The sequence below is a fragment of the Protopterus annectens genome, chromosome 1.part2 (assembly GCF_019279795.1).
Source record: "Protopterus annectens isolate FY-2018-M chromosome 1.part2, PAN1.0, whole genome shotgun sequence".
NCBI lineage: Eukaryota > Metazoa > Chordata > Ceratodontiformes > Protopteridae > Protopterus > Protopterus annectens.
The window spans coordinates 693416486-693431707 of record NC_056727.1 but is presented as its reverse complement, the minus strand read 5'-3'; the positions used below and the strand labels follow the sequence as shown (position 1 = coordinate 693431707).

General features: G+C 36.4%; 1 protein-coding gene across 8 annotated transcripts in view; it reads right to left on the bottom strand.

Moving 5' to 3' along the window:
• Positions 1–15222, bottom strand: part of BIRC6 (baculoviral IAP repeat containing 6) — a 4524268-nt gene that overhangs the window by 318982 nt on the left and 4190064 nt on the right. For all 8 annotated transcript variants that reach the window (XM_044058419.1, XM_044058463.1, XM_044058448.1 and 5 more), the window contains exon 66: positions 14368–14578. In XM_044058419.1, the coding sequence (XP_043914354.1) occupies positions 14368–14578 (211 nt within the window). The remainder of the gene's footprint in view (positions 1–14367; positions 14579–15222) is intronic.

The window sequence follows — 15222 nt, the reverse complement described above, 5'->3', positions numbered from 1 at the left end:
CATGCTGTAGGTGGTTTGGACACTCTAAATTGGCCCTAGGCATGAGTGTGTGCTTGCCTTCCGTGGAAGGTTGGGTGCCGGGCTGGCAACTCAACACAGTACAACTCCACTGCCAAACATGAGCAGACAGGTGATCCACTGTGGTGACCCCTAACCGGGAAAAGCCAAAAGAAGATGACTTATCCTATGTGATTTTTTTTCCATTTTTCTGTAGAAAATAGCTGAATATTCTCTAATTCTGCAGACATCTGTTTAAGATAAGAGAGGATTAAGGAGAGGCATGAGAGTAGAGTTGATTGGATGGGGAAGAAGTGAAACATGGTTACAGTTGCTCACTCCCAACATTTCAGTTCACTAGCCCTCCAGACTTCCCTTTCTGGCCTTGCCGCTTAAATTTTTGAATGGTTATTTTATACTTTACCTGCATCTCTTTTCACTGCTGTTGATAAAAAATACTTTTTTGTATAGTAGTTATTACTGTAGTTTAGGATTGGTGGATGAAACGGCTGTTTCACTGATTCTATAGTTTATACCTTTCTTCGCCGTTTCCTTGTCAAATTTAATATTAAGGAGTTACTGTTTAACATCTTCTGACAGTGGCTGGTCAGTAAGCTAGGCATCTCTCATGATCGTAGACCCTATAGCAATCAGCATCCACTGCATCATAAGCAAATTTAAAAGTTAAAACCAAAGAAAGAGGTGTAGGCACTCAAAACCAACCAATAAAAACAAAATAAGTGCCCAGGTCCGCTTGTATGTATGCACACTGCTCCACAAAAACCGGTAACTTGAAAAGGTATTACGTTAGCAGCAGGATCTCCTCCAGATAGCAGTGAATTGTTGAACAAAATAGCAGCAAACCTCGAATTGAATGAACGCTCTTTATTACATTTGACAAACTGCGTTTTCGTCACAAAAGACTTCTTCAGACAACACAAATACCCCATTAACACGTTTAAATACTCCATAGAAGTGATTAAAAACAGTTGGATTGGTTGAATTTCATTTCAAACACACCTATTAATTCAGTGCTTCGTGTAATTCATGAATATTCATGAGTTTATCATAAAGTGCAACATGCATTGTTAAAAACTCCTGTATTAAAAACCAAAGTTATTTAAAAACTATTACTAAATAAATACTTACAACAAATTCATATAATCACATAAAATTAATTATAAAAATATATTATTTGTAACCACTTTTATTATAAAAATATATATATATATGTATATTTATATATACGTACCCATAGTGAAGGCAATAAATCCTCAGTGTTAGTGTTAGTGCGCCCTCAAGTGTCCACAGTTAAAATTACATTATAGTTTATTTGCCCTTAGTTTTAAAAGGGGAGTTATGGATAAAAACTCATTTATACCTGGGCTGTTGTTGGAATCCAGAAAAACCTGCCACCATAATTCTCTATTTTCTAGAATTTCTTCCCATAATCCTCCCCTATTATCAGGTTTGACCTGGTCCAATACAAAAAATACAAATTTGGCTCCAGTGCATTCAATACTGTGTTTGTATAGTGCATTGGTAGCTTTAGCCCTGGAGATGTCATAATGATGTTCGTAAATTCTACGTTTCAGACATCTCTCGGTCTTTCCTACATAAAAAGATTGGCAAATTAGACAAGTAGCTAAATACACTACTCCCCTACTTTCACAATTATAATGGTCCTTGCTTGTAATTCTTTTTCTCCTACTATCAATGTAGATTTCCGACCTATCTGCAATATGTGGGCACTGGTGACATCTACCGCACTTGTATGTCCCCCTTCTCCTATATGTACCCTCTTTTTCTTTTTTCTTATTTCTTTCTAGTATATTTCCTATATTGGGTGGATTTTTAAATACTATCTTGGGTGTCATTTTAGTTATCTCATCAATATCCGTTATAGAACTAAACTTATTCCATTCCTTTCTGAAAATATCACATAATTTCTTATTGGAATTGTTATATTCCAACACTAAACTTCTCTTGTAATTCGCATGATTACTCTCTTGATTATTACCTTCTACAGGTGGCTCTATATCCATTTTAATATCATTGCCCCTCCCCAAAATGGGCTTGAATCTATCCAGCCTTCCGTCCTCAACTTCTTTTCTTAATTTCCTTATAAATTCTTCTGGATAACCACGTTCCCTGAACATTTTATGTAACAAAGTACATTCTTCCTGAAAATCTATGTCATTGGAAGTCATACGGGAACCTCGTACAAATTGTCCTTTAATTATATTCTTTTTGCTATGGTATGGATGGGCACTGTTGAAATGTAGATAGGAATTTACGTAAGTTTCCTTTCTGTACACCTTACTCTCAAATTTACCTATATTTTTATATAATTCAATATCCAGATACTTCAAACATTCTGTGCTAATAGTATAGGTAAATCTCAAGTATGTGGTAGTACAGTTAATGTAATCCATAAATTCCAAAAATTGTGCCTCATTCCCAATCCAAAAAAGGACAATGTCATCCAAAAACCTATGGTACAATGTCCATAGGTCTTTATACTTGCAATGTATAATGAACTGCTCTTCCCATTTTGACAGTACTATGTTGGCAAATGTGGGGGCACACGCTGCCCCCATAGATACCCCAGTCTTCTGTTTATAAAATTCCCCCCCAAACATAATGTAATTGTATTTTAACACTGTGTCCATAAGAGTCACACAAGCTATTTTGTCATTGTGACTCATATCAACATTTTCAAACACAGCTTCTTCAAAAAGGCCCATGCCCTCTATATGTGGTATACTTCCAAATAAATCTATGACATCTATAGTAATGAATCTGATGTCCTCTCTAAACAAATCCTGGTTGATTTCTCTTAGGAAGTCCCATGAGTCTTTTAAAATTAACTTGTTATTGATCCATATATGTTTGGTCTTGACATCTATAAACTTGGCTAAAGGGGCTGTTTTAGATCCCTCAGCCGTAACTATAGGTCTGAGGGGGGGATTTAGCATATCCTTATGTATCTTTGGTATGCCAAATATAGTGGCCACCCTTGGTTTCTTAACTTCCAAATATTTCAAAGTTGTTTCATCAATAACTTTTTCTATCAATAAATCCTGCAGGATGGAATCGATCCTATAATGTGCTATATTGATTTCATTATGTGAAGCCTCCGTATACTTAGTTTCATCCCTTAAGATAGTATTCATTTTGCTATCATACAAAATTTGTTCCATTATAACAACCCCTCCCCCCTTATCTGGTTTCATGACCCTCAGAGAGGCGTTTTGACTCAAGTCCATTAATGTTTGATTCTCCTCTTTACTTAAATTGTGTTGGACCCAATATCCTTGATGTTTATTTCTCACTAAATTAACCATATTATTTTCAAAATTCCTGATCTGAGGGTAAAGGGGTGGGTTGTATATAGATTTTCTCTTCAATTTATTTTCAGTCATTCTATCTTTTTTAAACCCCATTTTAGAGGCCATTACTTCTAAATTGATCTTCCTAGTGAATAACTTGACATCCAGTATAGTACGTGTAAAATCTCCCTTTCTATTGGGTATGTATTTTAATCCTTTGCTTAACAATGAAAAGTGGTTTGGATTTAATTTTAAAGTGCTAAAATTGTATATTGTAAAATTATCATAAGTGTGTTTGACAATATTATTCACTGTTACATCAGCATCAATGGAATGACCCAACAAGTCCAGGGAATCTATTGAAATCTCCCCTGCCTTCTTGCCCCCCCCCACCTCTGAAAATTTCCTCCATATTCGTTGTAGTTTTCCTGTACATGTCCCCTATTGTCTAAGGGAGGGAAATCAACTTCATAATCCGATATAAAACCTTCATTTTCATCATAGAACTTATGTTTGTTGTTATGTGATGCATTTCTTCTGTAATGTTTCTTAGACCCATTACGTAAGTTGTAATTAAACTGATTATTAGGCTTTGGATAACTTGTGTGGGTTTCATATTCCCTGATATCCCTTTGTAACTTCCCCATTTTTCTCTGTATCACTTCTTCACATTTAAAATCAATATTCCTTCTCATGGCAAAATATTTCTCATTTTCTTCCTTGATGTTATGAACTAAATCAGTAGTAATGCATAAGTCTAAGCTAGCAATTTCTGTCCCTAATTCCTTTTGAATATTAGTGTTCTCTTCAATTATGAGTTTAATGACTTCCAACCCACAATCATTAAAAACTTTAAGTAAACTTTCATGGAAATGAGTCCCAATATGCACATTATTCGGAAATTTGTAAACTCTTAAACCTTTAGGGACAATTCCCTTTTCCAGACATTCCTGTAAATATGCATTTTCAATGCTTAGCGTTCTATATTTCATAAGCATTTTATCTAATTTAACTAATTTCATGGCATATGTATCATTATCAACATTATTTTGATTATTAACACTCTGTTTATTGACATGAAACTGAATGTCCCTTTTGAGCCATTCCTCCGTAGTTTTGTTGGTATAATTAACTTTAGGGTTTACAGTACCTTGCAAACTAGCGTCGTTGTTTGCATTTCTTTTAGGGATAGCGCCCTTGTCCTTTCCTTGACAAATGTTTAGTTCATCACCATTTGCAGTTTCTTGCAACATCACAGGGGTATTGAATGGGTTGAATTGAGTCCCATCTAGAAGAACGCCGGCTCCGATGTCATCGCCAATAAGCTGTCTCTTCCGCTTCCCCCTGTGAGCGTCGTGCTCCTCAGAATCCTCGGTTGTATCAGTATTTCTTTTGCTGCCGAGAATCAAATGAGTACAAAGAGGAGTTAACAGATCTATTAACTCTGTTAACTGGCCAATTAATCTACGTGTTTGGCCCGATTCCTCCTGCCCTGAGGTGCTCATACCTCCGGTTCCGGTGTACAGATAAAGCGGTCCTTCCTGACTCAAACCAAAACCAAAGAAAGAGGTGTAGGCACTCAAAACCAACCAATAAAAACAAAATAAGTGCCCAGGTCCGCTTGTATGTATGCACACTGCTCCACAAAAACCGGTAACTTGAAAAGGTATTACGTTAGCAGCAGGATCTCCTCCAGATAGCAGTGAATTGTTGAACAAAATAGCAGCAAACCTCGAATTGAATGAACGCTCTTTATTACATTTGACAAACTGCGTTTTCGTCACAAAAGACTTCTTCAGACAACACAAATACCCCATTAACACGTTTAAATACTCCATAGAAGTGATTAAAAACAGTTGGATTGGTTGAATTTCATTTCAAACACACCTATTAATTCAGTGCTTCGTGTAATTCATGAATATTCATGAGTTTATCATAAAGTGCAACATGCATTGTTAAAAACTCCTGTATTAAAAACCAAAGTTATTTAAAAACTATTACTAAATAAATACTTACAACAAATTCATATAATCACATAAAATTAATTATAAAAATATATTATTTGTAACCACTTTTATTATAAAAATATATATATATATGTATATTTATATATACGTACCCATAGTGAAGGCAATAAATCCTCAGTGTTAGTGTTAGTGCGCCCTCAAGTGTCCACAGTTAAAATTACCTTATAGTTTATTTGCCCTTAGTTTATACCTTTCTTCGCCGTTTCCTTGTCAAATTTAATATTAAGGAGTTACTGTTTAACATCTTCTGACAGTGGCTGGTCAGTAAGCTAGGCATCTCTCATGATCGTAGACCCTATAGCAATCAGCATCCACTGCATCATAAGCAAATTTAAAAGTTGTCTGGGCAACACAAATCAGCTTTGTTTTCGGGCATGCCTGGGGGATCTTCCTTAGCATGTACATCTTTTTACGGACTTTTCCCTGGTACTTTATCATGTGGGTCTGACAATTAACTGACTTGAAGGTTAGGGTTGCTGCAGTGTAGAACTACTTCTGAAAGCAGTCTAAGACTCTACTCCCATGGTTGTTGGGAAGGCAGTTCTGGGCAAGTACCACAGAAACATCTACAGACACCATAGCAGGATTTGCCACTGAATTTTTATACAATAACTCGAAAAGGATCCTGAACCCTATAAAAATGCCACAGTTCCTTTAGGTACGTAAAGTTGGGAGTCTGGATCCATGAACACTATTAAAAAAAATTCAAAAATGCATCAGAAACTAGAGGTACCCAAGTGTTTTTGGAGTTTCTAGGTCCAAGTATTTGATAATATTTTGAGCCTCAGAGACCTTCCTAGGTTCCTATCTGAAGTGGTCACATATTAACTTCAATGTCTTCTCAAATGAGAAGCCTTCTAGAGGAGAATCAGAAGACAGGGTTATTTCATTATTTGAGATTTATAATTAAGCTATCCCCCTCCTCAACTCATATGTCTAATGTTCTCTCCAGAGAAGGATGCATCTTCCTGAGGAACAGCGACTCGCAAACATAAAGGGTGATCAGACCTAGCCTGTAGTGTCTGATTAAAGAACAGATCTTGGGTCACTCTTTGCCACTGTCAAAGAGAAACTAGGGTACTGGACTAGACGGAGAAGTGTCTTCTATCTGCATTTTAGATACTGGCAAGTGCTACAAGACTACCGAAGTCCACATGTTTGAAGTCTAAGTGCTCAAGATGCTAGGACGGGCAGTCTCAGCAGTCGAACTTATGGTCGAGAGTCCTGCTCTTCAACAAGGTGATTCTGGACATCCTTTCTCACTTGGATAATAAAATCTACCTGTCCCTTAACCAGAATGGAAACATGAGCTGGATGAAAATATCTGGGGACTGGTATCGGAATCCATCATGGGAAGAAATACTTTGGCAAGGGATGATATTGCCATCAACTGCTTGGCCAATACAACCATTGGGGAATAGATATTTACAGTCTGCTTTAAGTTGCAGAAAAATAATCTTGTTGGGTGCACGGCATGCTACTTCCAATACTCTGAGATCTAATAACATCAAGAAGCAACCATGGGTACTGACTTAGAGAGGTCTAGGCATTTCAAGAGCCAACTCTGGGCCTTATTCTGGATGATGTCCTAAATGGACTCCACATCTCTTATCAATATTAAAAAATAAAAGTTAAGTCCTCCTGGGCTAGGTCTTCCTGATCATGGCCTAATCACTGACAGATAGCAGTCTGAAGAAAAGACATAAGCTTAGGAAGAGGTCTCATCTATTCTGTTATTTCCTACATTCCTTCTGAAACATCAGTTTGTTCTTTACAAAACTCAATCAGCAAGATTGCTTTCAACTAAGTCATTCTGTGCATTATACACACTGCTGGACACAGCCTCTGACATCTTTATGATGGAGCTAGCCAAGAACCAGAGCAGAGGCTTAAAAGGGGGTCTCATCAAAGTTAAGTGTTTGCTTGTGCATGATCACCAGTGGCAAAATATGAAGGACAATGATGGAAAGTTCATTAACATCTGGTACTGGCAAGCTTTACTACACTGGGATGGCTTAAAGAGGCAGTAATTGGGCTAATCTGCCTTTCTCTTGAAAAGGAAGCAGAAAACCATCAACAGTAAATGAATGCCCTTAGCACTGTCAAACAAATATCCAAGACAATGCTGCTGAATGATCAGTGTCAGGATAAATTCCCTGCACCCAACAGAAAAAGATGCACACTGTTGCTATTTTAGAGTTTCCCTCCTGCATGAAGAGACAGATATTCTGGTCTGTTTTCTTTTTCTCTCTCTTCCATGAAAAAAGCAACACTTTTTTGTCTTTATACTACCTCCCAACAATGGCTGAATACAATCTCACTGAAGTCTTGGAACATGAAATATGGTACAGGACTTCAGGTCATAGTTTACACCTAAAGAGAAGAGGCACATAGAAAGTTTATAGTTTCTGTCTAAAAACTAGTTCTGACAATCTCTCTCTCACAGAGAAAAGCCCTCCAAAAACATTCAAAACTTTGGAGAAGGCGAAGTATGAGACTGCTCAAGAAGAGAATTTCAAAAAATAATAGAATTGGAGGATAAAGCATGTAGGGAAAACTTGAGATTGTGTGCTGTACCAGGGAAGCTGGCAGGAACAGAATATATTAATTTTATGAATGCACAAATAAGCAGCTGGACTGGAATTCCACAGCAGTAACTGTTAATTGAAAGAGCACATTGTATGTATGCTCCAAACCTGGCCATGACAAATCAACCTTTACCTTTAATAGTAAAGATGCAATCTTATCAGCAGAAGCAGTTGATTCTGACAAAACTGCAGCAGAAGAAGAAAGTACTAAAAGTGGGAGACAGAGTGTTTGTGTCTGTACACCAGGCAGATGAGGAGTAAATTTATTCCAGTAATCAGGGAATGTGAAGAAGCAGGCATGAGATTCAAGCTGCTGTATACATCTATTTTCAGAATATTCTTTCCTGGAGTATCAACATCATTTTTTGATGCAGAAGACGCTAAAGAGGAACAACAAAAGTTTGTCCAACAAAAAATGAGCTATCAAACAGAAGGAAATTCTGCTTCTTGTTCTTCTGGTAATAAAGCCCATACAGAGATTGTGCCAGTGAAACCTTTTCCAATGTGTCAAAGGAAAATGCTTGAGAGAGAGAGAAAAAAAGCACAAGAGTTGACTAGAAGAACCAGGAGTACTTTGGAAATGAATCAGAGTCTGGATCTGTGAGATGATGATCAACATGAAGAAAGCCAGAAACTCAGAAATTGACAAATGAATGTGGCACCCGCGGTGGTGGTGCTGCGGTAGCGTTGTCACCTCACAGTAAGATGCTGTCCGGTTCGATTCTCAGCTAGATCGTCTTCTGCGTGGAGACATGCGTGAATGGGCGTACCTTCGTTGAAGGTTGTGCGTCAGGACTGGTAACTCGGCACGTAAAAATCAACTAGCAATCAATAGCAGACCGGAGTTCCACTGTGCCGACCCCTAACCGGGAAAAGCCGAAAGACTCAACAACAACAACAAAGCATTACTTATATTTGCGAAACATGAGAGAACAAGAAAACATGGAAATACTGGACTTTGTTGATTTTGTTAAACTTGTAGGGGACTCAAAAGCATATGTCCTACTTAATGTCATTAATGTTTGGAAGAACATTGAGGAGAAGGGAAGAGGAAGAAAAGTTAACTAAGTAAAACAAAATTTTGTTCTTAACAGTAGTATTGTCATAATGCATGACAAACTGAGTGCTATAAAGTAAAGCTTTCTCACTTATTTTTATGTGTAATAGGGATACTAAAGTAAACTGGTGCACCTACTTTTTTTCTTCTTCTTTCTTCCTCTTTGTTTAGTTTTAAGAGATGTAGGCACTGCATTGTAAAAAGGGAATAAAAGCCTGGACAAAAGAGCATGATACCATAAAAACTTACTTTTCCACTGAAGAATGACTAGGTTAACACCCTTGGCTTGATCTAATAACAAGTTCTAAGTGGAAGCAAACAAATAAAAGAACACTGAATCTAATGAAAAGTTTTCCTCCAGTAAATAAATGCGCGTTTGTAGTGGAGGCAACTGTGTATCTGTTTCTCATTTTTCTACAGATACAATCTGATAAGGGGGCAACAAAAACAGAATACTTATTTCTTTCAATGACTAGGAGATAATGATTTCTGAAAACATTCAAGACAAAAACAGACAGCACTTAGAGGAAATAGAAGCGCAGGCTGTACCTTACGCCTTAGCATGGATAATCTTCATTATAGGTTAATTTAAGCTTCTGAGTGTGGCTGTCACCCTGGAATAACTGTTCCTATTAAGAGGGTTAAACTTCATTACTTGAAGGTGTACATAGTTTTGTGTATTAATATTAATAGGTTTTATGGGTGTTCTGGGGGTGTGCTTTTTTTTTTTTTTTTTTTTTTTTTAAGAGTTTTCATTAAAACAAAAAAATGTGCAAGCTGTGACATTGTTTCAAATGGATATAACAAGAAACAGCTGTACAAAAGGTCAATCTGCCAAATAAAAGTGTATGTATGTAAAACAAAAAACTGAAAACAGACATTAAAAAAGCTGTTATACAACAGGTGGGAATATAACTTCTTAACAGAATGACATCACCTTCCACATTATCTTTAAGCGTGAATGGTCTCACAGATCAAAACAAAAAAAAAGTAGTGAACTATATTTAAAAAATGCACAGTGCAAACTGCTATGCTACAGGAGATGCATTTGAAAAGAAATGAGCATATGAATTTCCTAAAGAAAGGATTTCAGGATGGATAGTCAATGGAGTATCTGAGACAAAGGACAAGGGAAGTACTTATATTACTTGCAAGAGAAGCTCCACTAGTGACAGAAGAGGGTAAAAAGATAATAATCGTAGATTTGTAGTACTAAGGGGCTACTGGAAAGGGAGGAGAATTACACTGGCTTGTATTTAGATTCCATCTAAAATTGCTATAATGGAGCTTAAGAACATTCTAGGAGAAATAATCAGCTTTCAGCAGGGAATACTATTTATAGGTGGGGACTGGAATTTGATTTGCAGCAGTCAGGATATATCTGAGGGGCCCAGAAGGGAAAATATAAAAAAGAGGGTAGATTTTTGAAGAAATATATGAAAATATTTAGTACAGAAAATATGAATTCAGTTGTAGATCATCAGAGTGAATTTACATATTCCCAGAGGTACAAAAAATGGGCTACGCAGAAATTATATTTCACAGGAAATGTGCACTTAATTGGAAGTTTTGATACACATCCAAAAACTATTTCAGATCACGTGTCAGTAATAATTAAAATAAAAATGGAAGGTAATGAAATCAAACTGAGATACTGACTTTTCCTCACCTATCTGTTAATGAGAGAGGGGAATTTAAGGAATGGGTAGTAGAAATTATTCTGGAGTTATTAGGGGAGATAGAAAGTAGGCAGTGGGATAAAATTAAAACTATTTAAAAATATGGTGGAAATGAAAAAAGATATGGAAGTAACATGGATTATTTTGAGGGACTAACAAAGGTTAAAGTATTGCAGGACAGGGGGAATCTCAAAGAAAAATAAGAGGAGCAATTGCAGAATGCTAAACAGAAAACAAGGGATTACCTTGATAACATGCATGAGTTTAGAAAGACTGCTGTTAAATAACTGTTTTTTGATAACTCTAGAGCACAAAAACTTTTAGCATAACAACTCAGGCAACAGAAAATAAAAATAGTTGTCACCAAGGTTAGGGACCCTACAACAAGGAAGAGAATGAGCTATCATCTAGAGTTATTAGAAATATTATGAAATTTTTATGAAAAGCTGTATAAAACAGAAAAATATGGAAATCAAGAAACTGTAAAAATAGCAATGTATATTGAAGAATTAAATATGCCAACATTAGAGGTAGATGAGGCTCAATTACTAACAGGATAGGAGGAGATGAATTGAAAATGGAGATGTACAACCAATCTACAATAATGTCCCCAAGAAGAGATAGTATTCCTGTGGAAGTTTGGAAGTTAAGGGAAGAAAGTGATAAAGATCTGCAAGGTTTTGCTTAAAAGTATTTTAAAAGGTTGAGAAGCACGAATGCCCTGAAAGAAAGCAGTGGTGGCTGTAATACCTAAAAAAGAACAATCAGATCCAACCTCACACTGGCCCATTCTGATTCTAAACTATGATTATAAAGTGTTTATGTCTATAATGGCTAAAAGAATGGTAAAGGTGATGCCAAAATTGATAGATACAGATCAATGTGGCATTGTGGGGAAGGCAAACACTTGACAACATTAATATTAATAGAACAATGATGATCCAGATGGAAGCAGAATGTAAGAATATACCACTGTTGTTGGTTGGCCTTGATGCAGAGAAAGGATTCAGCAGAGTAAGTTGGGATTTTATGAGTTGGGCAATGGAAGCATTTGTATTCTCTGATAAAATTATGAAGTTGATTAGGAAGACACATGAGGGATCGGAGTTGAAAATTAAAGTGGGTGGGCTCTCTCTGATGCATTCCATTTGAGCACAGGAACCAAGCAGGGGTGCCCTCTTTCCCCTTTGCTATTTGCATTACATTTAGAACCACTGTCAAAGAAAATAAGGGACTCAGAAATTCAAGGATACAATTGGTATGGTAGTTAAGAAACAATGGCTTTATTTGAGATATTATTTTATACCTGATAAAAAACAGAAAAAGGACATGTCAGTGTTGTGGAACATTCTGAGACAGTTTCAAGTCTTTTCAGGATACAAAATTAATAAAGATAAAACAAAGGCAATAGTTGTAAAATATGTACCCACACATGAAGTGGTTCAGCAATACCCACATTTATGGGGACATGATAAAATGAAGTACTTAAGAGTATGGATTAAAAAGGATTCTGTTATGGCAGCTAACGGCACGTGGGGAGAGACTAATCAAAAGATAACACAAAAACTGAGAAATTGGAAGCTCTGTTTTATGGATATGGATAGCAAGATACGAGACTGAAAATAGTTTTAGTCCCTTTAGTTTTATATACAAGTCAGGCATATGTTTATCAACCAGAGGAAAAGCTGTGGATAGCAATTAATAAAGAGTTGAAATATTTTATCTGGGAGGAGAAGATGGCAAAAGTCAAGTGGGATAAAGCTGATCCTTCCAATAAAACAAGGTGGTTTGGGTTTACCTGATTTGAAGGGGTATTTCAGAGCAACACAGTTAAGGCTCCTATATATAGCAAAAGCAGAATGATATAATTCAAAGTGGAAAGGAACAATGATGAAACAGGAAAGAAGCTCAAGAAACAAGGAGAGACTGAGATTTTGGATGCAGATCCCCAAGGAGAACAACAACAACCGTACAGAATATTATACTCATAAAGCAGCAGAAAATATTCTAAGAACTAAGCAAACACAAGGGTGGAGAAAGGAGATTCTGCTGATAGGGATGACTACAATTAGGGATACAGACAACAGACAGGGGGGGGGGCTGGAATTTACTGGACAAAACTCGCAAAGGAACCAAGGTATTAGGAGCAAATAGAGAGAAGAGAAGGTAACAGAATGGGAAGATGCCAAGAATTTATTTGGACCGCAGGCTAGAGACTGACTTCCCTATAAAGGATTGATATCAGAGTATAGGCAAAGAGAAAGAAATAGGGGGATCCTAGTGAAAGATCAGCACTGGTGGAGGTCTTAGTGGAATCTAAAATGGAAGTTGTTGTTAAAAAAGGTGTAATTAGTAGGGTATACAAAATATTGCATGATAACTATAAGAATCAATCAGAGGAGGTTAGAAAGGATTGAAAGAGAGACTGGATAAGCAATTCACAAAGAAACTATGGAGGGGATACACGCATGATTCCCAAATATGCAACAAAGTCTAGAAGATTAAGGATCTTTGCTTGAAAGTTTGCAAGTAGATATTTTTATACTTCAAATAGACTCCAAAGAATTTTTCCTCAGGTAGACTGCAAATGTTAGACGTGTGATGTGGAAGAAAGAGGTTACTGAGAACACATTTTGGGGGAATGTAATGAGCTGGCAGACTTTAAAAATTCCCTGCATACTACTCTAGCAGATATAACGAGTGAGCAAACTGGTATAACTAAGGAAATTATTTCTTTGAGCTATGATACAGAATTGGAATTGTCTAGACATAGTAAGGACTTGCTGAGTCTAATTATGATGGCTGCCTAAAAAGCAACTACTAGAAAATGGAAATCAAAGTCTAAACCAACTGTACTAGTAGTAGTGAACATAGTAACAGAAATAAAACAACTGGAAATGGGATATTTAGAAAAGCGTGGGGGCAAATTACATAGAAAAAAATGGGATTGTAGGAGTAATACATGCAAAATAATGTTTTAGATGAGGAATGAGGTTTAAAAGAAGGCAGAATTTGAATGAGATATGGAATGTTTGACAATGACGGGAAAGACTAAGTGATGTATAATGTTTGCAACTAAATATATGTCAATTTGGTTTGTTTTCATTTACATAAATGTATGACTGGCTATATCATAAGTGATAATTTAATAAAGATGTTTCTTGTTTAAAAAACTTTGGAGAAGATACAATACCAAATAAAAGCCTGCTCTAAAGGATATTTACAATGCAAACGGCAAAAAATGGAGGATGGTTGTGATCTTGCAGAATGTCGTCTACTGATGCCAACAACAGAAAGGTCACAGAAAGATGGACTTTTATAAGGCTGATGATGTTCCATGCTAATCCTCTTCTCTGATGGTAATGATATTCTACAGAAGAAAAGGACCAGCTGGCTGAGAAAGAGCTGAAAAACTTAAATATTGTACAGAAGTTAACAGAAAAATGAAAAGACACTTAGAAGCCCAAATAAAATATTTTTGTCACTATTAATACAACATTACATTTTAAAAAGTAAAGCTAAAGGTAGACAGCCCATCATGATGTCACATTACACTATGACAGTTAAAGGCAAGACAGTTTATCACACAAACAATGGCATACAATGAAACACTACATTACATCAATACAAAAGTTAAAGCAGGTGTTCATTTAATTTCAAGAAAGTAAAAATTAAACAAAACAATACCTCAGCCTGTTAGTATAGGTATCTACGCAAGTCTTCATTTTGGCCAGCAAAGTGCCAACTGAAGCCTGACACTCTGATTGCTCATCCTCTTCCTCACAATTCTCTCCGGATAAGGGCAGTAGTAAAGGCACCAAGGATGTACATGAGGCAATGGCACGAAGCAGCTCCAGAAGGGCTCTGTAAAGGGGAACATGCCTAGCCATGTCCAGCACTAGAAAAAAAATTGGAAAGGTTATACCTGAAAGTTGTGTCAAATCTTTTACAAAAAGAATGATACATGCAGCAGCCTTACAGTGAATGACAGACCTCAGCATAATGGCATGCATTTAGGAATGGGTAGTAGTGGTTGTAATCCTTTTACAAATTTCTGTCAACTTCTTTACAAACCAAAAGCAGAGAAAAACAAACTTCAATGTCTCCAGAATCAAACTCTAAATTGACAAATAATTACAAGTAGGGAACTCAAAATTAGAAATACTTAAAAAGTCCACAGTGGAACCATATCCTTCGGTAAAACAATATAATTTTTGAGGGAACTTCTAAACATTTATACAAACAGGGTGGAACTCACAACCACAGCAGTAAATTCTACCTGCTACCTTCAGCACTTTGTCCTAGCAAGTTGATTTATTTTTATTTAAGAGCCTTCAGAAACCATGAGATGGACCTCCAAAGGGAAGCTCAAGAAAAAACAGGTTGCAATGAAAGATATGAAAAAAAAGGACTGTGCATAAAATGCACAATATGTCAAGTAAAACTTAACAGACACAGGTGCCATTAGAAGGCATTCCAGCTTGCTAAGACAAAGAAAATATAAAGAAAAATCAGAAAGTATCATTCGAACCTGGGACATGT